This window comes from Sylvia atricapilla, chromosome 9, assembly GCF_009819655.1.
Source record: "Sylvia atricapilla isolate bSylAtr1 chromosome 9, bSylAtr1.pri, whole genome shotgun sequence".
Lineage (NCBI taxonomy): Eukaryota > Metazoa > Chordata > Aves > Passeriformes > Sylviidae > Sylvia > Sylvia atricapilla.
Genome location: NC_089148.1, coordinates 15,665,011 through 15,689,095, shown reverse-complemented (window position 1 = coordinate 15,689,095; position 24,085 = coordinate 15,665,011). Strand labels below are relative to the sequence as shown.

Sequence of the window (24,085 nt, the reverse complement as noted above, 5' to 3'; positions counted from 1 at the left end):
GGGCCCGCGGTCACCAAGGCGACAGCGGCGGCGGCAGCATGGCGGGGGCGGACGTGCTGCCAGTGGCCGTGTTCGGCTGCCGGCCGCGGGTGGCCGGCGGTGTCTGCTTCCTGGAGGAGCAGGTGGTGCTGCACGCCGCGGGGGCGGGCTGCCTGCGGCTGCACCTCGAGCACAAGTGGCACAACTTCATGCCAGGTGGCACCGACCCCGGTCCCGACCATAACCCCCGTGCCGGTCCCGGCTCCGGCCCGCCCTGACCGCTCTGCTCCCCGCAGGCACGGAGAAGAGCCGGGGCGTGCAGGCGCTGGCCGTCAGCCCCGACCGGCGGTTCCTGGCGGTGTCGGAGGCGGCGGAGGAGCAGCCGGTGCTGGCGGTCTATGAGCTGACGGCGGAGCGGGCGCGGCTGCGGAAGGTGCTGGCCGCCGAGGAGCTGCCGGCGCTCCAGATGGTGTCCCTGGCCTTCTCCCCCGACAGCCGGCTCCTGGCGGCCGCCACGGCCCCTCCCGACGGGCTCCTCACCTGCTGGCTCTGGGAGAAGCAGCAGCTGGTGGCGACCGTCCGCGTCCCGGCCGCGGGGGACGGCCCCTGCCAGGTAATGGCTCCAGCTCCGCCTGTTTCCAAAACTTGCAGAACTTCCGAACTCGAGCTGTGCCAGCGTCTCTGCGGCTCATTGTTAACACTCCCGTCCGCAGCTGACTGGTTCTTCGGGAGTATACTTCGCTTTTCAAAAAGATGGATAAAACGATCAAACTTTAGTTCAACAAGTAGCAGGTGCGAGGCTGGACACATATGTTCATCCTTCAGGACATGTGTACAGTGCATTTTCCCGTGGCCACATGGCTTTTATCCACGGCAGGAGGAAGAGAGGGCTCCACACTAGATTTCATACAGTTTCTCTGACCTTTCTTGCTGTTGGCCTCCCTCAGCAACAGGACGCTCAGCTAAAGTTTTGCACTGACCCATAATGGACATTCTCATGTCTGTATCTGTTGTATCACATGAGATTTTCTTGTATCACATGAGGTCTATGCTACAGGGTCAGTCCAACAGGCCAGCGAGAGTGCAATGTGTCCCTTGTGTCCCTGCAAAAGCACACACACTAGGTGTATGGGCTGTGCTCAGTAGTTGGAACACACTTCTTGAAGGCTCTCAGTGCACCTTTTCCTTCCTGCAGTCTTCTGTGTTCAGATCAGAGGAGAAGAGTGGCTAGGAGCAGGCTGATGGCACACAAATGATTTCTGCATCCAGCTTTTGATTGCCTCTTTTTAGATTCTTTCATGTAGGGAGGTCAGATACTTTCACTTCGTGTGTTGGTTGAACTCCAGCTGCCAATTTTTCTGGAGTACAGCTACAAGTACAGCTAAAAGTAGCTGAACTACTGAATTCGTGAGCTCAATTCCTGAAGAGAAGGGAGTGTAGAGACTCTGGCTGTCTAAAGCCCATTAAACATAAAAAATTACTTCAAACTACCCTTCCTATCCGTCATGTTGAGTATTGTGACGGCTATTCCATCATTTTCACAAATAAACACCTAATTGCATGAATTCATGTGCATACTGTTACCCTGAAATACAGGAATACAGAACTTATTCCTGGCCTTTTGAGAACAAACAGTCCCACTGTTCAGAAAGCTTGCTACTAGAAAAAAAAATGTTAATCAGTAGTAAAGAGGTATTTTTGCCTTACTTTGTAATTTAATTTGGATAGACACACTTTTGAAAGGGGGAAAACTGCTGTATGTAGTTATGGTGGCTAATTCTTACTCTCTTTGGTATTGTATTTCTATGAACCATCTTTCCTTGTTTGTTTTTTTCTTGTATCTGGTATAGAAAGTCTTCAGAATAGGTATAATATTTGCTTATTTGTGAACATAGTTGAAAAAAATGCTTCTCTTTTTTATTCATAGGTGACCTTTAATCCTCAAGACAATACCCAGGTTTGTATCACTGGAAATGGCTTTTTTAAACTTTTCAAGTACAGTGAAGGATATTTAAAGCAGATGAATTTACAAAGGGGAGAGCCAGAAAACTACTTGTGCCATGCCTGGCTGTCCGAGGAGGAAGTTATATGTGGCACTGACAAAGGCAGACTTAGCTTGTTTGAAACTGGAGAGCTGTACTGGGAGACAAGTCTGGAGTACAGAAAACCACACCGGGAACTAGGAGATACAACAACAAAAGAATATGAGAGGTAAATCTGTTAAATATTATTAGTAGTAGTTCCATGCTTCTGCCTGCAGATTAGTTACCTCCTTCTTGTCCCGTTTATGAAGTCAATTGATGCTTAGCATTTTTTTATTTTTGCTTCTTTATTTTTAAGTCTTTTTGCACTTCTTAATTGCATTTCTGGTGTTTCTAGCGGACTGGCCTTTGAAGATAATGCTTTACAACAGCATCCTTTGCCTCAAATATCTGCAGTTGCAGCATATTCCAAAGGCTTTGCATGTTCACCTAGCCCAGGAGTTGTTCTTCTGTTTGAGAAGACCATGGAAAAGGAGCTCTACAAGGAGAGTCAAGAAGTCTGGGTAAGGAGGAAAAAAGCTTTTATAAGCAATTATGCAGCAGAGCCCTGTTTCTGATTCATTTATAAATAATTTTTAGCACGCTGCTAAATTGCATTGTAAGGATTAGCTAACTGTCCTAGTGATGTTGAAAGGAATTGCCAAAGGTCACACTGAAAGTCAGTGCCTGATGACCTTTTGCAAGGTATTTCTGTATATTCCCTTCGCACATGTAAAATGTGCTTTGAGGCTTCTAAACTTCAGGAAAACTTTAAGAAACTTGTATTTGTGTAGACTTTTGGGACTAAGAGGTCCATCAGTTTAGGTCCATTAGTTTACATCAGTTTTTAAGAACTTGGCTGCTTGTATTTTTTTCCAAAGGGAAGCTTTTCTCCCCTCAGATACTTATTAGAGCTGTCATGAGACCTGTGCACTCTTAAATAATCCTTCTAACTGTTATATATCTATATCTATATATTTCCGTATATCTATGTATCTATAGATAGATAGATAGGTAAATAGATAGATAGATATCTCAAACTCTATGCATTGACCTACTGAAATCTCTGGGTAAGAACATTTAATTCTAATGAGCTGGTCAAGACTTCATAGTCTCATTCTAACAGGTCAGATCTGCCCTATGCATAAGACCCTGTAATAAGACTTACCTATCTTAATGATACATTAGAAAGAACCGTTTTTCTGAAATCACAATTTTTAGGCAGTTCTCATTCTGACACTTACTAATTTTTTTGTTGTTATTTTTCTACTACCATTTTAAATTCTTGTTTAGTGCAATACTTCAGATTGCTGCTGAAATGTCCCGATACTATATTTCAGCTGTAATGTTACAGATACCATCAGGTTGTCCTCTTGTCCTCTGTTCCCCCCTTACAGTAGTTATTTGCTATTAAATATCCAAGTTGTCTTGCTGATATTATGTGTGTGCTTTTTAGAGTAGCATTACAGCAAAAGTTTGTGTGGGTACATGCCTACTACCAAAATATGGAAACCTGTACAACCCATGGGATGCCTTTCTTGTGCAGCTTCCTCAGGACCTGTTCAGCACTGAGCCAAAAAAGTCAGGCAGACAGGACATTACATGTATATGCTTCAGTCCCTCTGAAGAAACGATGGTTGTTAGCACAAATAAAAATCAGCTCTACATGTTTACTATGTTCTCCACCAAACTTATAAGGGTAAGTGCAGTTCAGTCACATTCCACAGCTCTCATGTCCAGTATTGTAATGATACAGTGGAGTCAGTGTTGTTTTCTGTGGTGCATTCTCATTAAATCCTTCAAATGGACCCTTAAAGCTCAAGATATGAAGTGCTCAGTGTGCTTCACTGAGGGCAGTGTTTCTGTAGCCCCTTGCTCAAGCATTCCTCCCTGTGAATACCTGCTATTCAGCAGAATGATAGAGGATGCTTCATATCATTTAAGGCTGCCTGTTACTGCTGAACCACTTCACTAAGGCTTTAACTGAGATATCCTCAATGTAACTGTGTGGTCTGTGCTCCACTGTAATATGGAGAAACTTTATTGCAATGATAAAACTGGAACAGCCATGGGAAGGAATCTCATTCAACTCTAAAATGATAGTTGGTGAAGTCCTAGCTAGAAGTGAAACCTCTTTGTGAAGTACAAATTTAATGAAAAACCTTCCCTAATCTGAAGGAATTAAATAATACAAAGACAAGTGAAAAATGTGTTATCATGAAATAAACTTATATGGAACTGAGTACCTAACTTGTGTACAGGCATACAGAAAGATCTTTACAGGAAGAAGGGTTGTAGTTAGGGGTCCTATTTCCACATTTCCACAGCCTAAAATTTTATTGGTGCTTCACTTCCAGCATGTGGTAGCTAGACATTCTAGTGAAGTTTTCTATCACTCAGCACTTGACTTTTTATTAAATATCTGCATGACCAGAAAGTATTAAGTGAATTCTTGCAGGTCCAATTTTATTTATTTATCTAACTTGCCTTTTTAAATATACATACAGTTATGTTCTGCTCTCACTGCTCTGCCCTGCATCACTTTTCTTGATTATTAATTATGAACTTAAAACTAACATTGTGAGGGTTTTAGCATTGTTATGTTCAGACCAGTGCAGTTAAAGGATTAAGTGGTTCCCTTAGATCTATTCTACAATAATACATTGTATGCAAAGACCATTATAGACTTTTTTTAATCTGATTTACTACTTGCAATGAAATATTTATGATTTTTTAATGTTCTCATTCCTTCTCAGGAGAAGACATCTTATTTTGCATATATGAATTTCCCATTGCATTCTAATTCAATCACTGGTCTGGACATGTGTACTTGGAAACCAATTCTTGCTACGTGTTCCCTGGATAGATCTGTCCGCATCTGGAATTACAAGAGGAAGTAAAGAGTTGTTTGTATTTGTTATCACCTCTTGCTTTTTTGTATATTGTATTTAAGAGGCAGCAGCAGCAATCTCATACGAATGATAGTGTTGTTCTGGTAAAATCCTTGTGTGGTATGGGATATAAATGGTATTACTGACATGATTTGGGGAGCAGGAATATGCAGTGCCTTTAAAACTGGTGCCAAAAGAACACAAAGGCTTTTCTATTAAGCTATTTTTGTGTTAGACTTCTTGTGTTTTTGAAAAACTCTTCAGAGAAGTTTCATTCAACTTTGTCTTAAGATACTGTTGTCCCAGATCCTGCTTCTTAGGCATGGTTCTTAAGCAAAATTACTCCTCTCTTGAGGTTCCCTGGAGGGAAAAACAAATCTCAAGAGATGCTTGTGTAGGATTGCAATCAGCAATTCATTTGCCTTCTTCATTATATTACAGTACACAAGGATTTGCTCTTGCACCTTCCACACCTTCTCTGTGAACCAGAAAGTCAAATTTGCTTTTGTTTCCTGTAACATCTCTCTGATCATTACTTAACTGAATAACAACACACTTCCTCAAGGACAAGGCAGAGTCAGATTTTAGCTGCAGATGTCCTTACTGGGCCAGATAATGTCCTGTCAAGTGTGCAGTGGGGAGTTTGTCCTATTCCGTACTGCTCAAGGGTTTTCTCTTTCAGCACTTTGGAGCTGTGTAAGGAATTTCAGGAGGAAGCATACACAGTATCACTTCACCCCACTGGCCTTTTCTGTTTGGTTGGGTTTGCTGACAAACTACGATTTATAAATCTTCTGTATGAGGACATGAATGTTTTCAAGGAGTTTGCTGTGAAAAAGTGTAGAGAGGTAAGGAGTGGTGCAAAAAATGAAGTTATGGGAGGAGTTATGGGGAGCAGAGTGGTGAAGAACATGACAGAAAATAAAAACTTCTCCAAACATCCTGGTAGGATATAGGATGTCCTGTATCAAAGCTTAGAGAAATTGATTCTGACTATTGAAGAAAAGGCCCAGAGGCTGATGTGTAAGTGTGGACGTGGGAAGCAGCAGAAGGGATAATTTGTTCAGAAATACTCCAGAACTGAATTTTACAGGGGAAAGCATTGATTAAGAAAACTGTAAGTGGCTAATTATGTCATGGAGTTTTCTTTTCATGCAACAATTTGATATTAAAGGATGTAATTGAAATTCAATGCATGAATGTTTTTATCCATTCCATCTACCGTAATGGGTGGTTATGTTCTTTTTGTAGTGCTCATTCAGTAATGGAGGCCATCTTTTTGCTGCAGTTAATGGAAATGTGATTCAAATTTATTCCAGTATCGCCTTTGAGAATGTTACTAATCTGAAAGGACATACTGGGAAGGTCAGTAAACAAATCTTATGCAGTACAACTTATTACTATATTAAGTAGTTGATAAGATGCATTTTGAAGAGGTAAAGTACAATTTTGGATCTTGAGATGCCCCCAAAAAGTAAAAACAGAAAACTCAGTTTTCATTGGTCAGAAGGCAAAATGTTCATGCTCTAGATACATCTAAAAAGACTGCCCTAAAATTGGAGGTGAATGATTGGCAGCTGGCTGAACAAAATAAAATATCCCAGTAATATATTATAAAAATAAAATCTGCTCCATATTGAAATTAACTTCTTCCTGATAGTGTATTCATAAGGTAGTTCTTCCTGGGTTTGGTTTTTTCTAATGCTAAAATAGAGGTTGAGAAACATCAAGAGGTTTTTCAGTATTACTTTGAAGTATGATTCTGAAGTTGCTGTGGCTTTACCAGTACAATGACTCCATGCTGTATGTCTGTAACATACACATTAAGCTCCTTGGTATGTTTTGCTTTTGGCAGGTACATGCAATTAAATGGAGTGCAGATGACACTAAAATTGTCTCCTGTGACACACATGGTGCTGTGTATGAGTGGAATTTGTTGACAGGTAAAAAGGAGTCAGAGTGTGTGCTCAAGACCTGCATGTACAGCAGCATTTCCCTGACTTATGATGCCAAAATTATATTTGCTGTTGGATCTGACCAAACTCTGAAAGAAATTTCGAAGTCTTCGGTGAGCTAACAAACATTCTAGGATTTTGCTACATTCTCTGGGGAGGGGATTGGTGCTTTGCTTTTCTTAGCATCCATTTGGTTAATAGGAATCAGTCTGGTTTTGTAAGTTGTGATATTTACTGACACTTTTGTGTTCTTATGTCCTTTACAATGAAACCTGAGATCTTCTTGTAGTTTTATATTTTTGTAATTTTACTTGGATATACCTAGAAATTTTCTAATCCAGCTAACAAACTAACTAGGCAATATTGTATCAACTGTTCTGCTGAAATACAAGTGTATTGCATCTACTACTGTATCTACCTGCATTTTTTCCCAGAAAAGTAGTAAACTGTGTGTGATAACTATCACATCTTTTAGATCACACATCAGCTTGGCTTGAAATTCTAATACTGCTAGCTGTAACATATATAGAGATTTTATATCTAAATATTTCTTCTAAATTAAAAATATTTTTTAAAAAATGTATAAAACTTAATACTAATTACTGTTCAGGCTGTACTTCTATAGGCATATAGATTCTTTTAACTGCATTATGTGCTGCAGGCAGAGGTATAACAATTGTTCATGCAATACGTAATCAAATACTTAATGTAACATGGTTTAATGGTTTATATGGTTTAATAACGGTTTTATGTGGTGGTTTGTGCTGTTGGTTCATGTTTTAGATCCAGCACGAGGTGCCTGCTCATGACGTTGTTTACACGACTGTCGCTGTCTCTCGTTCCGGGCGCATGATATTTGTTGGTACATCACTGGGGACTATTCGAGCTATGAAGTACCCATTACCTCAGAAGAAGGATTTCAATGAGTATCAGGCCCATGCAGGTGCTGTTACAAAGGTAGCACAGAGTTCTTTCTATTCCCTGTGGTGCCAGATGCACACAGCTCCTTTAGGGCTGATTCTCCTTCTCAATTTATAGCATAATACGTTAAAAATTAAGGCTGTGAGTCTGCACATGGGGAATGAATATTGCAGCATTTATAGGAGTCCTGTCTCTAGATATGTCAGAGAATAAGCTGTTGACTAAAAAGTGGCTTGCACCAGATTACAAAACATGGCATATTGGATGGAGAACTTTGATACAACTTCTTCAGGAAAGAGGAAGGTAATTTTGTCATAGAATCGTTTAGGTTAGAAAAGAGCTTTTAGGTCATCAAGTGCAACTGAAAACCCAGCACTGCCAAGCCCACAGTAAACCTGTAAACTACAGTAAACCATGTCCTCAAGCACCACATCTACACATCTCTTAAATATCTCCAGGGATGCACTACTTTTACTTGTAGAGGGGCATCACGTTTGCCCATTTCCAGACAGCTGAGACTTCTCTAATCAGCCAGTACTGCTGCCAAATGACTGAAAGGGCTCAATGAGCACTTCTGCCAGCTCCCTCAGTGTGCTTTGGTAGGTCTCCATACTCCAGGAAGCCACATGTTCTGTATTGTTAAAACTGGTCATAATTTTGGTATTTTAAGTATCACTGTAAACTACAGCACCTTGATTTATCCTTGCGCAGTCCAACATTAGAATATGCACTTCAGTTACTGTAACTACTTTCACCTCAGTTGCAAGCTGTATCAGCTCCCAGGTATTCTATGCCAGATCAGGCAGCCACAGGAGGTCTGGAGGAGGTGACATAGTTCATGGTGAGCTTAGCTGTAGTTTCAAAAGAAAACATTTAGCCATCTGTGGCTCATGCAGTCACTCAAATAAAAACAGTAAGAACCTTCTGAATTGTGATATAAATTGTCTGTCTGCGCTATAACTGTCTAGAAGGTCTGTTCTGTTTCAGGTTTTTAAAAATCTTCCCATGGCTTTGAAACCAGAAGCAGATCCAATGTCTGCACATACTCTTTCCCTTCCCTTTGTTGTTTCAACTGGGGTTGAAGAGGAGTAGGAGACATAATCAAAATGTTGGTAGTGGGACTATGTTATTATTTCCACTGTTGACTTCCTGGGGTAGAAATGAAGAGAATATGTGGGTGGGGAGAAAAATGTGGTGTAAAATAAAACTGTGTCTCCATTCTTCCATGTTTTATCTATTATTTTGTTGTTTCTTCCTTCTAAGATGACAGTAACAAGTGATGATCAATTTCTACTGACTGCCTCAGAGGATGGCTGTATATTTATCTGGAAAGTGCATGATAAGGAAGATGGGGGAGTGAAAGGACAGGAACTTGACTATGCTGAGGAAGTGTTGATCATGAGATCAGATATAGATGAGAAGGTAGGAGGAGCAACTTGTAACTTGTGAACATAAACCATAGGATTTCTGTGAACTGCTTTTGTATAATGCTTGTTACCAGCCAGTCTTATATGGCTTACATGGCTTTGGTCAAGGAGATTACAGCAAGTTAACCTCCAGCTTAACCTTAGAGCTGCAGTGGCTTGTCAGTATGCAAACAGCATTGTGCAAACAACAAGTGTGGAGAATGGCTTAGATTTTTCTCTAATAGTTTCCCCAATCTCTTGAAAATTCTTTTAATAAAGCAGAGAAGTCAGATGATGACTAGAAACCATTTTGTAAGACAGCAAAGAAACTTTACTTCCAGAACTTCTTGGTTGTCTGTGTGAAGATTCTCTGTAAAGGCTGTTGTACATAAATATGTGCATTTAAATAAAACATCCTTAACAATCTGTTGCTAATGGCAAATATTCTCTCTCTTGAAACTGTTTTCTCATCCATGTCCTAACAGAGTCAGGCAATACAAGACCTGCAGATTTGTGTGAGAGATCTACAGACAGAAAGTGATTATGAGCTACGCCTCAAGGACATGTACTGTGAAGGAAAAATAAAAGTATTGGAAGAGAATTTCACTCAGGAAATAAACTCCCTTAAAACTAAACACCAGGTAGGATTCATGTTGCAGAACCAAATACTAAGAAATCTTTCACTGAAGAGTTGAATTTGAGCTTGCATTACATATGTAGAAATGCCATACAGCATCTGAAATCATTCCTTTCCAGTTTAAGATGTTCTTGATAGTCATAAAGCATGAAACTACCTTTGAGTCAAGTATCTTATAGGTACAAGGGGATGCAAAAGTTCTCCTAGGTAGCCTGTAAGTATCTTCACATAAAACCAGCACAATAAATACTGCCTGAGATCAAGGATCAGTAGTAGAAATGGCACTGTGCCTTAAAAGCTCCTTTCTATATAAATTTGCAGCTGCTGTAGGATCTAACAATTATTCTCCTTAATGCTGCCATTTTTATGTTCTGTCTGCTTAGATTTTAAGAACATCTGCTGAGATTTCTTGTATGTTTTTTGAAAATAAAAATAAAATATATTCCCGGATGTCTTCTGTTCGTGTGCTTATTGATTTCTTTGTGGTCATGAAGCAGGACTCCCCTCAAAAGCAAAGACTATGATAATTCATCCCAGTGTCTTATTTATCTGTGTCTGGTAATGCTATTCTGTCCATCTATCTAGTGCACACATTGAATTTCTGACCTGTAATTCATTATATTTCTGGACTTCTTTTAGATGTAGAAGGCAAGGGATGCAGTAGTAATTTCTCTGGCAGTAAAACAACTTGAAGTAAGGGATTATATATCACATAATTCAATTCTGTCAACCTCATGTTCTTTTTGAGCTTTTGGATGAATATTGTCCTGTTCTGGTGATTTGTTACTGCTTATTTTGTTGAGTTGTGCTTAGTCCCTTCAAGCAGTATTTCTGTTTGACTCCACATACAGGAGTTCAGTACGAAAGCTTGCCAAGATATTTATTAGTTGTAGTATTTTACACGTTTGTAATTTTCAAGTGCTCTTTTAATACCTCTCTTGTGTTTTGGCCCTACAATTGTTTTAGTAAGTTTTTGCTCTACAGTTTTTGAGGAGGTTTAATTATTCATTTTAATGTTTTCTTCAAGTATTTTTCAGACTCTTTGGCTTGTCTCATTGTGGCTATTTTTTTGTCTAAATAACTCGAGTTTTAACCTTTCTATTTTTCCTCCCTTTTGTAGAACCTAACCTTGTACAAGAAAGCCATTTAAATTCTTGTGGATTCCTCTACCTCTGTTTTATCTCTGCTGGGTTGTCTTTTTTCTACAGTTCTTCAGGTCTTTTGATAAGTAGTGCTTGGCTATAAAGTTATAATAATCTCAGCTACACTGAAAATTCTTTAGACTTCTTGATTATAGACTTGCAAACAAATGCCTTTGAAGGTGAATAAAAGTTCTCTAGGGAGACAAGTTGTACTTCCTGTCCAAGTATCAGTACATGTTAGGATTAAACTGAATGACAGCTTTAGACTTGAGCCTAACCTTTCTAGCTGTATCCATCAGACAAATGGAATATTTCTGGTTATGCAAGACCCATGCAGTTGTTGCGAGAAGAAAGTGAAAATACTGTAACTATGGTACGATTCCTAACATCTCTGGGAAATTTCTCAGCTGTTTTCTTGCTCCAGTTCTTTGTACTTTTTTTAGAAGATAAAGTAATTTGTAGTGGCAGGCTGACATTCCAAGCAAATGGCATTTAAAATTCACTCTTGCTTAGGTTTATGTCATACTATGCAAATGCCAGCATTTTAAGACCTCAAAGTTTCTTCAAGTGAGACAGGAAGCGGCTTGAACTCTAATATCTGGACAATAATTTATAGAACTACAAATCTCCTCAAGCAGGCACACAGGTAGTGTATACTCCAAAGGAGTGGAGGCTTTTGTAGCTTACAAACTTTTCTTTTTTAGATTAGGATCAGTTCCTTGTATTATATGAACCCTGTTTGCTGCTTTTCCTTAGCTTTCCTTAGCTTAACTTGTCAAAACAAGTGGGAAATATGTGGGAAAAATAATATATGTGGGAAAACATGTTTTAGTGACACATGGCATCTCAATTTTGGTGAGAAATTTCTAACATATTTCTGCTGTGTGTGTATTACTCACCAGGGGCAAGAGCATAAACTATTTGGACATTGCTTTTTCTAGTTTCAATTTAAAATGTATTTTTCTTATTTTTTATCCCAGATTGTAGAAGAAGAGAAAGAAAAACAGGAGCTACAACACCGGGTGCAACTGTCTGAGCTGATGGATAAACAGGCCAAGGAGGTGCAACGGCTAGGTTAGATATAACTAGTGTTTGTAACTAAAAACTGGGGAAAATGCTTTACTGATAGCAACTGATATGACAGGGAGGGATTACTAGAGTAGAGGTATAAAGAAAAATGTATGTATGTCATGTAGGTATTTGGTGCAGACCAAATGGTTGTCTAAGCTGTACTGTATACGTGCCCATGATGAGAACATGCACATGGGCCCTGTATCTTAGAGGTTTGGTTCTTGAGAATAGTAATTTTTTCTTTATTTTATGCACAGTGAACTGTGCAAGAAGAGTGCAGTCATTCAATTCAGCAAGGAGGTGCACACAGCCTGGAAATACCTGGACTCCAGATTTGTAATCAAGATAAAAATACTGCATAAATTAGTCCATTGCCTATTCATGTTTTGTAGCAGTTGAGTTAATTCAGCTCTGCCATGGTTGTCATCCCAAGGAAATGCCTAGATTAGTTGTCAGTTTTGTATGGCTACAGAGTCTAAAGCTCCTGTATATCTGATGAAGAAAGTAATGAAATACTTCTACTTGTAATTTATTGCAACCAGCTGCCAAAAAGACGGTAAATAATAAGGCAGTGATAGCTGCAGAAGGATAGGATTCATTCCTCTTTTCTATTAGTTTTAGCCATTCCATATCTTTCCTGTTCACAGAATCTGACAGTCGTCAGAAACTCTCAGTGGAAAATGAGAAATACCAGGAGCTTCAGGTGAAATCCCAGAAGATGGAGGAGGAATACGAGAAACAATTGCACAATTTGGAGGAAAGCAAAACCAAGGCTGTGGCAGAACTAAAAGAACATTATGAGAAAAAACTTAAACATAAATCTGTTCAGCTGGAAGAGGTAGGAAGTTTGATTTGCAGTTAGGTTTGTTGACCAAGTTTATCTTCAACTGTGATAAAATGTTCCCTAGGACAGGAAAGGTTGGCATCTTCCATGCAAATCCTAATCTGCCTGTAACCATGGGAAAATGTTTTGACAGGTAGAATAGTAATAAGGAAGACCCAGATGAGTTATCAACTTTTCGGGGTTTCAAACCTTGAGTAACTTGCTGGGATTAATATCCTTGGGCTTTCTCAGCTTCATGTCCATTTCTCCTACATCTTAGAATTCCTGCTTATTAATGTGACTTAGATGATACATTTACAGTAATTGAAAAAAGAAAGATTCAATCATATTGTTCTAGTGAAGAGATAACATTTTGAAAATAGTGAATTACTTTCCTGAGTCCTTGAGGTTCTTACCTGCATAATTTGGAGAACAAAGATAAATATCCTGAATACTTAAAAAAACTCCTGCACACTGACATCAAAGGCTTAGCTTGACAAAAGGCAGGCAGATAACTGATACTTATTTAGAGTCAGAAAATCCAATCACTGTTACTGTTTGCAGCTTTCAAATTGTAATACCAATTTGAAAAGCTTGTTGGAAGACAGGCATACAGCGACTGAAGCAAACCTGAGTACTTATTGGTCCTAATCCATCAGAAACGGCAGTTTTAAAAGATCCTAAGTGAAACTGGTTTGTGATTTTTGCAGCCAGAACAAGTTTGCTTATATTAGTATTTGGGCCAGAATCTAACCTGAAGCTTTCAAGTCTTAAGAATTATTTAAATAAATAAATAAATAAATACCTCAATATGTATGTTATCAGTTCCTAAAGTTACTTTAATCCACTAAAAAGTTATCTTAGATGATATTGCTGCAGTTGAATATTCCACTAAACATAGATTCTCCCAGGAGAAGCACAGTTACAAATAGCCTTTTATTTCTCTACCTTGTGGGTCTCTTACTCTTGCCTTCTCTAATGTTTGTTTTCTTTAACTGCAGGCAAAAGGCAAGATACGGAAGCAGATTGAAGCATATGAAGAAATGGAGAAACAAATTTATGAAGAAGGAGACAAAGAAATCTTAGAACTCAAAGACAAGTATGAGAGACAGCTCTTGGAAGAAAAGGAGTCCAACATACAACTGAAAGGAGAAATAGGAGTCTTGAATAAAAGGGTATCTTTTATTTTATGCTGATATGATCTAGAGATATATAGTAAAGGAGGTATATTTTTATTAGTACACTTTCTCTGACCTACATAGTTTTTTAACTATAAATAATATTGTTCATACTCTGAAAGGAAAGGAATCAATTTCTAATTTTTCCCACATCAAATACTTTGCTTTATGAGTAAAATACTTCTACTGTTTCATTTCGTGCAATAATCCCTGTATTTTGTTTGCATCATAATTTTTTATTTGCTTTACTGGGATTTTTAAGGAGGCATAAAATATTTTACCTCTTTTATTGTCTGGGTATTACATTTGCCTAAGGATCTTAGAGGGACATTTTTTTTCTTTTTAATTTTCTCCAGTGTCTATCTGGAGACAGAGAGGTTCTTTTTGTACCCTCTACTGTCATGGTACTCTCTTTAGTTTCTTTGTCTTTTAGACCTCAGGGATTTCTTCATGTGTCCTTATAGTTTGTCCAGCACCATCCATTGGTTCCAACTTTCTTGGCTTTGCAGACCTTAGTACCGAGGCAGGGATACTGAAGGTACCCAAGAGCTATGAACTGGGCATCCTTCCAGTCCTCCAGCTTTAGAGATGTATTGCCTTCACCTTATAAGAACATTCTATGGATTGAGTGTTATCTGCAGCTGATGCTTGATGCTTAGGTATCCGTAATATCCATACCCTTCTTGCTGCTGGATGCAATTTCCTTCCGTCCTTCTTGTGCAGTAGGTATTCTTGTCAGAATATACAGAAAAAGCAAAAATGGATACTCAACCCTCTTTTGAGTTAGAGGCATTTAAGTGATGTGCTGCTCCTTCATCATATATTAATTTGATATCTTTTATCCCACACTGCCTATAAGGTATTTTACAGAATAAGACAGCCAAGCTGTGCACAGCTTTTGGAGACTTAAGTTTTCACTAGTTTGCCTCTCTAGTTGAACAGCCTACAGAAAGATCTCAAGGACCGAAACAGGGATATTGAGGAAATGAGACTGGAACAGCAGAAACTGCAAGACATCATTAAATCACTGGAAAAGGACATATTGGCACTAAAGGCAGATATTAAAGAGAGGACTGAAACTATCCTAGAGAAGGTAAGAAAGTGGACAATTGGATGAGGTCAAAATCACCTCCATAAATTAGAGATATTTATTTTAGTAGTATTTGTTTTGATAATATCACATGATTGGAAACTCAGTTTCAACTTAAGGAATTTGTGATCTTCAGTTTGAGATTTTGGTTTTTAGTTGGCATTCTAAGCTTTTCTCGGGGAGCTCAAGTTCAGGATGTTGACTTTCTCATCCCCTGTTCTGGGATCTGCAGGTGGCTCAGCATTATTTGTCCCCTCCCATCTAACCTACAGATTTGGAACTGGAGTTCGTCTTTCACAAGATCTGTGACTGCTGGTTTTGCCTCTTCCATATTGTGCCCTGTCCTAGGGGTCTGTTTGAGAGTGCTGGGTCTGATTCAGATTTCTGTACCCATTTCTTCCAGGAGAAGCATATTTATGATCTAAAAATGAAAAATCAGGAACTGCAAAATTTGAAGTTTGTACTGAGTTACAGAATAGAGGAGTTTAAGAAGCAAATAGAGTCACGTGAAAATGATATTGAGACAAAGAAGAAACAGATCAGTGAGGTGAGTAACACTCTCATTTGGCCTCTGCTACTAAGCCCATTGTCTAAATACAAAGATGACCCAACAAGTCCATGAAAGATTCCACCCTAGTTGTTCCTTGACTTCTTTCAAGGATACACAGCACTGATTGAATATCTGTGCAGCTAATAAAAATATCTGTATACAATAGCTATTTAATTTTCTATCACATGCTACCAGTGATCAACATTTAAGTTCCTGTATGTAATTCTAGATTTTACTTAGAAATAGATCTTATCCTTATGTGGTTGCCCTCCATGTGCCCTAAGGCATTTGCAAGACACTGCTTTTACTGATCTGGCAGTAGAGAGTAAATTTCTTCTCTCAGAAATGCTTCAGATTTACACAAACATAACTCTATTAGAGGTTAGATACATGGACAAATTATATTCATCAGTTGATATATGGGAAATTTGAACGTGTTCATACTTAACATGCAGCAAATTCATTGAGGGAATTTATTTATGATAGAAACTTACTATGATCTCTGCATAGATGTATCCTTAGCTAAGCCAAATTAGGACTATGGTGGCATAGTCTTTTAAATAAAATGCAAACTAATGAACGATTTTTATGTACTTCAGAGCAGCAAGATAAAGTCCCTGTTGTCTTTTTTGGTCACCATCTTGTGCCATAATTGTTTTTTCCTGTGTGTTCTGCATATGTACACACAGTTTTCAATCCATTTGTTTCTTTTCAGTGTTGGGTTCTAGTTACTGTTGCCCTTACACTTTCCAGTATTGACGGTCCATTTCCACCTCATCCATTTTTATTCAGATGGAACGGTAGAGCTCCTATTCAGCTCAAGGAATTTAAGGGGTATTACATAATTTAAATTAATGTGACTCACCAGGGAGTTGCACATTCATTTATGTCTTTTCTGTATATTCTGACAGAGGGCAGTGTTGTTACAAAATTGACTTTTCTCATGTTGCCATTCAACCTGAAGGGGGACCTATTCCCTCAAGTCTGTATTTCCAGTCTCTGGTTTTCCTGTTATGTGTTGTTTTTTCACGTCTCCTTTTAGCCCTGATTTCCTCCTCCTGCTTTCTTTCAGATGGAGGAGGAGCTGGAACAATTCCGCAAGGAGAGCATAGAGCTGAAGCTGAAAATCACACAACTGCAACAGAAACAGAAGGCAACTTCTCGTGAGGTGCACAGAGAGATGGAAAAGGTACAGGGTACCCCCACTATGCAGGTCCCAGAGAATGACACTGGTGGGGACAGAACACTGGGGAGGCATTAATCTGAGCAAACAGTTACTTCAAGGGTGCTGTGTCCAAGGATCAAGAGAGTCTCTGCTCAGTGGGGACAAAGACACAAAACTTCCAAGCCTGCAACCAGCTTAGAGGGTTCATATTTTTTTAAAAATACGGTTATTTATGCAAGAACATATATTGTACTGAATTTAGCAGAACAGTGAGGCAAATACTGAACTGCATGTTCCTGCCCAAGCCTGGAATCTGGGAACACTTGGCCCAAACAGGAGCAGCATGTAGGATCTACCTAGGCATTAGTAGGATGACATAAAGGAAGGTCTCATTAATGGAGAAGTCAAGGACCCCTTGTTTGACAACATATCAGACATGAGGGAGGAAAAGGGACTGCAGATGAAGGTGGAGGAGCTTAGCAGGAAGTGCATGAGTGAGGAAGCAGGTAGAGAAGCCTGGAGAAACCAAGAGAGAATGAGAAGGCAGTCTTGATGTGAAATCAACAAGCTGTGCATGTGTCTGATGTGTCTTGTCCGTTGCCTTTTCTTCGTAACTGTTGGTGTGTTGTTTCTAAATAAAAAGGTAGGACAGCATTTGGACAATGCTCTCAGGCACATGATGTGGCTTCTGGAGATGTCCTGTGCAGTGCTGAGTTGGACTTGATCCTGGTGGGTCTCTTCTAACTCAGCATATTCTGTGATTCTGTGTTTGGGAAAGGACAGTGAGCAATAGCACAATGAGCCACTGTTTTTCAGATGTCATCTTTGGAGGCTGGCACTGATACTATCTAATGAAAGTATCTTGGCTTATTATTACTCCTAAAATCTATCACTGCTGTTCAACACATAGTGCTCGCATTCCCAGTGAGTTTTTAACTTTTTTTTTTTTAAATAAAGTGGAAGAAAGTATATGAGAGTTTTCACCAGTTCCACTAGACTTTCTAGAAAATTGCATGATGAAGTGTTCTGATGAACCAAATAAGAATGAGACTACATCATTCTTGCAGAAGCAAGGTATGGAAACCCTCATCAAGCGATTTAAGGCAGATCTTCATCATTGTGTGAGCTTCATTAATGATTCTAAAAAAATGAAAGACAGTATCCGTGAACTCTACACCAAATATGTGCATCAATCAGACATGGTGAGTCAGGACCTTTCCCTCTCCTTGCCCATGACTTTGTCTGGTAGTGTAATTACTAAGGCAACATGCTGTGCCCCCTCAGGTGGAGGCTCAAGCCGAAGATGCAGATTTGCAGCAGCAGTACAAGAAACAGCAAGAGTATAATGAGAGACATTTGGCAGTTATAAGGAAGAGGGCGATGAAGGATAAGGAAATGCACCATGCTGCTTACATGCGTGTCATCCAGGTAATAAGCCTTTTCCCTGGGGTATGGAGGGGGAACAAAGGAAGTGACTGCACAAAGAGTCTTCAGTAACCTTACTGTTATGGTTTCTTAGGACTTTGGAATAGGTTTGGTTGGCTTTATTGCCAGAAATTCCTATATATTTCAAGTGCTTCCATTAACTTTTGTGAACAAAAAGAGCAAGATCTCTGGAGTCAGAAATGGCTGCTGTTTTGTGCATACTTTTGTTTATCTCCTAGTCCCTAAGAGAAGATAGGGAACTTCTGTTGCATGTATGTTTTTAAGGAAATAATGTACTTATTTTTTATTTCAAACAGTATTTATAATTACTGTTATCATCAGTCAATTTATAATTACTGTCATCATCATAGTCAATTTGCCCTTGTTTGGGTGTCAAGCTGTATCTGCTATGTAGTGACATTTAGGAAGTAATTTTGGAGGAAGAAAAGAAAAAAAACCTTCTTTGCCCACATAGTCCCATGCCTATTGCTGTTAATTCAGAAGAAGTTTCTGCTTTTCACATCCAAAAATTTCAAGGAAATTCAGAACTATGAGGGGAATATGTCTATTTGTACTAAGAGATCTCGCTCAGAATCCTTGTTTCTTACAGAGCAAAGTAAACTTGTGACTGCTGGGGTCAAAGATCCAATTTGTTTTCATCTGGAGTGGGAGGACCTAGAGCCCCACATCAGACATCCTAGGAGGACAGCTTTTCTAGTCTGCTCTTAACACTATCTCCTTCTGCTCAGTCAGCATTTCCTTTTAGCCCTTTCTGCATTGTTACTTTATTATGCTTCCTCAGGATCATTAAATCTCAGTCCCCTCCTAAGTCATCTGTTGTTTGCTATTTATTCATAATTTGCTTCTTCACGGCTAGGCAACAGCAGTTTTCTTTCCTGCCACTATTTTAATTTTTTTTTTACTTTTTCTGTGAGTTAGATGTTTCCTTTGGCACAAAAGGAGATAGGTTCAGAAAATAACTTGAAGAATTTCCTTTCTGGAACAAGGTGACAGATGGTGTTCATAATGATAATACTTGATGCCTTGGATCAGTAAGCCTAACATGAAATGATGATTAAAACCAAATTAATAAAACATCTGGAAGATGAAGATATCAAAGATTCTAACCAGCCTGGTTTCTTGAAAGAAAAAGCAGTTCTCTGAAGTCCAGTAGATTAATGAGATTTTACAGCCAGCAGGAATTATCATGGCCTTCCAGTCTTTCAGTGGGCTTTTAAGACTAGTTTAGGCAAACTCCTGTGAGGATTTGCTTTGAAAAAGCAAATGACATCTTGACAGTCTTCTAGCTCTGTATTTCTATTATTCCTCAGTTGCACTTACATTTTCAGAGCTATGCCCTCCTCTTTGAGACATTATTCATAGGTACACTCCACTAGTGACTGCTGCAAAAGATGATTAGAACTGTCAAGATAATTTTAATTATTCTTGCCAGTTGACAAGTTGCCTGTTACTCAACTATTATTTTTTCCTCCAGCCTTCTGTATTTGTAATGGATTCTTTGGATACATAAAAACAGAGACCCTGAATAACCCTAAAGTAGTGCTGCTTAAACTGAAGCCCATAGAGGATGAAATTTTCTCTGTGTCCTACCTGTCTCTGACAGTCAGCACTGTAGGGACCTCCTAGACTGTAGATTGCATCCACATGATGTGTCATTGTACCTGATGGCCTCATCATCCATGCATTTGATCAATCCCTTTTCTGAAACAATTGGTTCTTTGCCACAATATCCAGTGACAATGAATTTTCCCATGAACATTTGTTTTAATCCATTCTTGACGTTACATTGCAGTGCAAGCATTCTGTCAGAATGCAAATATTGAATTAAAGGCTAATCTCTCTGGAGAATATTTTCTTTAGGAAAATATTATCAGTGTCAACCACCAGCCTTTTAGCACTAAGCAAACCAAACAAGACATTTCTACCTAGCCCAGATTGCTTCATATAAGACTCTGTATTATATTTTCTGATAGACCAAAAGCAAGATCTTCATTTGACAGCAGCAGGTAATCACTTGGACTGAACATATGAAGGTAATCATGACTAAAGTACAACTAAAGGCAAATTCTATGACCCAGCCCTGAAAGCTAGTCAAAAGAAAATTACCTTGACTGATTATTGGAAGTTATCCTCTTCATGTGTTCTTTCAGGATCAAGCTCTGGAATAAATGCATAGAGTCAAATTTCATCTTTATTTAAAGGCTTGAATTAGACAAGTCAGACTCAACAAATATTACACTTCCAGAGCTTCCTCAGCACACCAACTCCTGCTGCATTTATAGTCCAACATAACCACTGCAAGAGTGACTCTTCTTGCCCAACAAGTTCAGATCTTAATGACCACATTCTTCCTCCAGTCAGTGATTTTTCAGCTGAGGAGAAACTAAAGCACAGCTGCTGTACTTGCCTTAGTGTGAAGTCTTGATAATCTTGCCACACATGTTCCCTGAGCTATTGCTGCCAACTCAAAGTCCTTGAGTACAGCCACACACTGAGAGGTGCAGTGAGCTTTGTGCTTTGCTGCAGACCAGCCTGTAGTTGTGTGGTGCCAACAGTTTTATAAGTATGCTCAAAGGAACTGAATCATATCCTTTGCACAATCTTTTGTGGCAACATAATTATTTCTACCAACCAAAATTATCATTAAAACAAAAGTAAAAAACTGTTGAAAACAAGATTTGAAGACACAATTTTCATGGAAAAATTCATTCATCCTTGTTCTTACCTCCTGTTGTTTTATTGGGTTCTCTACTGCTTGAGGGTGGTATTGTGAGGCACCCTAAACATGCCTTTTTGCCACCTATATTTTTAAAATATTGCCACTATGTTCCAAAAGTTCTAAAAAAACTGCCACAGGTAGCTGAAATAGTTGTTATTCTTTGTTGAAGTGTGATGGCAGCTGTTTAACATTTGGCATAGTTACTGATGTATAAAGGTATTTCACTGTCCTTGTGAGAGGAAAATATACAATTGTACTTCACTCTTTTGAATACAGAAAAGAAATATTTAGTTAATGTGCTCCTGTTTCTAAATCATGAGCTAGCAGTGTTATCCTTCACCAGTATTAACCCATACTGGTTTTGCTGAAGTCTTTGAACCTGTTGCAACAATCGGTAAATTACATTTACTGGCACTTTCACAGCTCCTTCAGCAAGATGTTTCATGGTAGGCTGCTAAAAAAAGAGAGGACTGAACTTGGGCTGAAAACTGACTAAAAAAAACCCAACCTAAAGATGAATACATTGCTAACTTTTCCTTATAATGGCATGTTAGCAGTAGGTATCTCAAGTCTCCACATATTTTATATGTTTCCTAATAATTTGGAAGAAGTGTGGAAAAGTCCGATGTCCACCAGAACTAATGAAGAGGGCTTTGAATTATTTCAAGGAGATAATTTAAGTGAACAAATACATAGTGACAAACGAAAAGCAAAATAATATACAGTGAAGGCAGAGATAGGAATTCTTCACATTAATTCTGAATTAATTGGATCAATTTAGGAAGGCCCTGAGCTTCCCCTTGGAATTGGCAAGGAAGATGATACCTTGGAGTGCAGCTGCAGTCAGAAAAGCAAAACAAATATTAGTTTTCTGAGCTAGTGTGGTTTGAATACTGTCACATTCTGTGTCACATCTACTGTAGTCTTACCTGAAATGTTGTGTACTCTCCTGATTGCCCAGCACCTTCTGCCTGTGATACTGATTCTATACTGTGCAGTGTCTTCCTCAAAGATATGAAGATACATGTTGTTCAGCAAGGTAGTGCCTGTGCTTTTCCTTAGACAGCATGTTGTTTTTGCAGGAAAATGTGAGTCTGATTAAGGAAATCAATGACTTGAGGCAAGAACTGAGCGTGGCCAACGCGCGTGTGCACGACCTCCAGTCAGCACTGAGATTATACAAGCACAAAAAGGCAATTCAAGACACAGGTGAGTAGTTCTTGTATATTTTCCGTATTGATAGTACTCATGGCAGAAGCCCTTTTTGTCCTTGGTCAACAATTCTATTATTGTCTATGTTTCATTCTAGCATGTCTGCCTGGTGGTACCTGTTCTATTTTCATGCTAATTGTGGAAGCTGCCAAATCCTGCAGGGTCTTACTATTTAGATCTACTCCTTCAGCCCTGAAAGATGCTTTCTCTTGCTCATACCAAAGAACTGTATGAGCTGGACCTTTGTTACTGTAGTATGTCCTGTCTATTTTATCTTCTAGCTCCCACCAGTGACCTTCTGTCCAGCCCAGCTGTTCTGAGGTTGAATCCACAGATGGAATGTGAAAACATCATAGAAATGCAGCAGCTAGAAATTCAATATCTGCGAGACCAAATCCAGGAGAAGGGGCAAGCCCTGAACTGTCCAGGTTCAGTTGCTTTTGGTCAGAAATCTCCCTGAACTGAATCTGGAAAGAAGCCCCAAGACACAGCGACACTGACATGGTTCAAGGATGCCTTATGTTATGTTATGTCCTCCTGGCAAGATCAGAAATGCAATGGCATGGAGTAGAGTTACATGATCCTATACTCTTCCACTTAGAAGCATTTATGAAACAATCAATGGTCTGAACACTTCTGCTTTCCTGAAATCTGCCCTTTTCATGAGACTTAGGAGCCAAAAGAAAAAAAATAAATTTGTGTTAGTGTAAGATTAATCTTTATGCCTTCATGCTAGGTATTCATCTTTCTCTTCAAAACTAATATGTCCTAATTTAGAAGAGCTGGTCAAACTGTAAGCCTTTTCTGCTAAAATTCTAATTTGGTGTCATTGTGCTGCAAAATTGAACATAAGCCTTTTATTTTCCAGTATTAAATTGCCTATGTCCATACAAAGGACTGCTGCTCTTGAGACAGATGCCATTGTTATTCCAAACAGGTATCCAGTCACAGATTAACAATCAATTACCTTGTGAGGGCAACCTTTGACTCAAGCACACCTGAGCTACAGCCCTTGGTAAAGCCTAGAGATGTGTTGCCTCATCTCCTACAACAATTTCAGCAGGACAAAAAAGGCAGCCCAGTTTGAAACTCCCAGAATCTGGAATAAAGTCCAAACCTTATGTCATAACTCCTGTAACTTTGATAAATTGATTTTTTTGTCTTTTTTCAACATCCACAATTCCTTTAGTTTAATTTTTCAGTGAAATTATCCTAATAAGTTACTCTGCAAAGTACTTATACATAGAAAAAAGGCAGAGAGTAATTTCTTTAATAATGAGGGGGAAAAAACCCTAAATTTTTCATCTTTTTTTCACCACATGACATGCTGCCCCTGAGGAGTATTTCACTATCAAAAGATTGAGCTACTGGTTGAGCATGAACTATACGGGATTGGCAGTATGTTTCATATCCTATCCTGAGTTGTGGAAAAGTGATGAGTGCTTTTATATACTCCTAATAATATTATACAGAAAAAGGTGGTGCCAGGGCTGGGTAACATCTAAGCTGCATTGCCATCAGGAATACCAGATTCATTTCCAGGGCAATAGCAGGGCAAAATAGATGGTTCTATGAGCTCCAATGATTTTGGAGACTTCAGCTGAGTGCTTTGTCCGTGAATGTGGAATTAAATTTCTTTAGTCTATTTTTTTCCATTTTGCATCTTTCACCCGTATAGAGCATAGGTTTCACAGGAGCAAAAGGAAGAAGTTATTGGTCTGTTTATGGGCTAGTTTAACACCCTTTCTTCCTCCTGCCCTCCCCATATAATCACCGTGATGCTTCCTGTACAGAAAGAGGATGTAATTAATGTAATTAGTAAATATTTTAGAAACGAGTTCCCTCTAAAATTTTCAGGACACACCCATTTTAATTTGCT

General features: G+C 39.0%; 1 protein-coding gene across 1 annotated transcript; it reads left to right on the top strand.

The window, feature by feature from the left end:
- Positions 1–38: 38 nt before the first annotated feature.
- Positions 39–23,210, top strand: CFAP57 (cilia and flagella associated protein 57). Its single transcript, XM_066325069.1, has 22 exons — positions 39–195; positions 276–592; positions 1,907–2,190; positions 2,359–2,524; positions 3,547–3,699; positions 4,757–4,896; positions 5,574–5,739; positions 6,143–6,256; positions 6,747–6,959; positions 7,630–7,803; positions 9,031–9,189; positions 9,659–9,814; positions 11,933–12,026; positions 12,671–12,861; positions 13,848–14,021; positions 14,959–15,117; positions 15,518–15,661; positions 16,737–16,853; positions 17,897–18,031; positions 18,114–18,257; positions 22,077–22,203; positions 22,488–23,210. The coding sequence occupies exons 1-22, from the start codon at positions 39–41 to the stop codon at positions 22,664–22,666; spliced, it is 3,663 nt and encodes a 1,220-aa protein (XP_066181166.1). The 3' UTR covers positions 22,667–23,210.
- Positions 23,211–24,085: the final 875 nt, after the last annotated feature.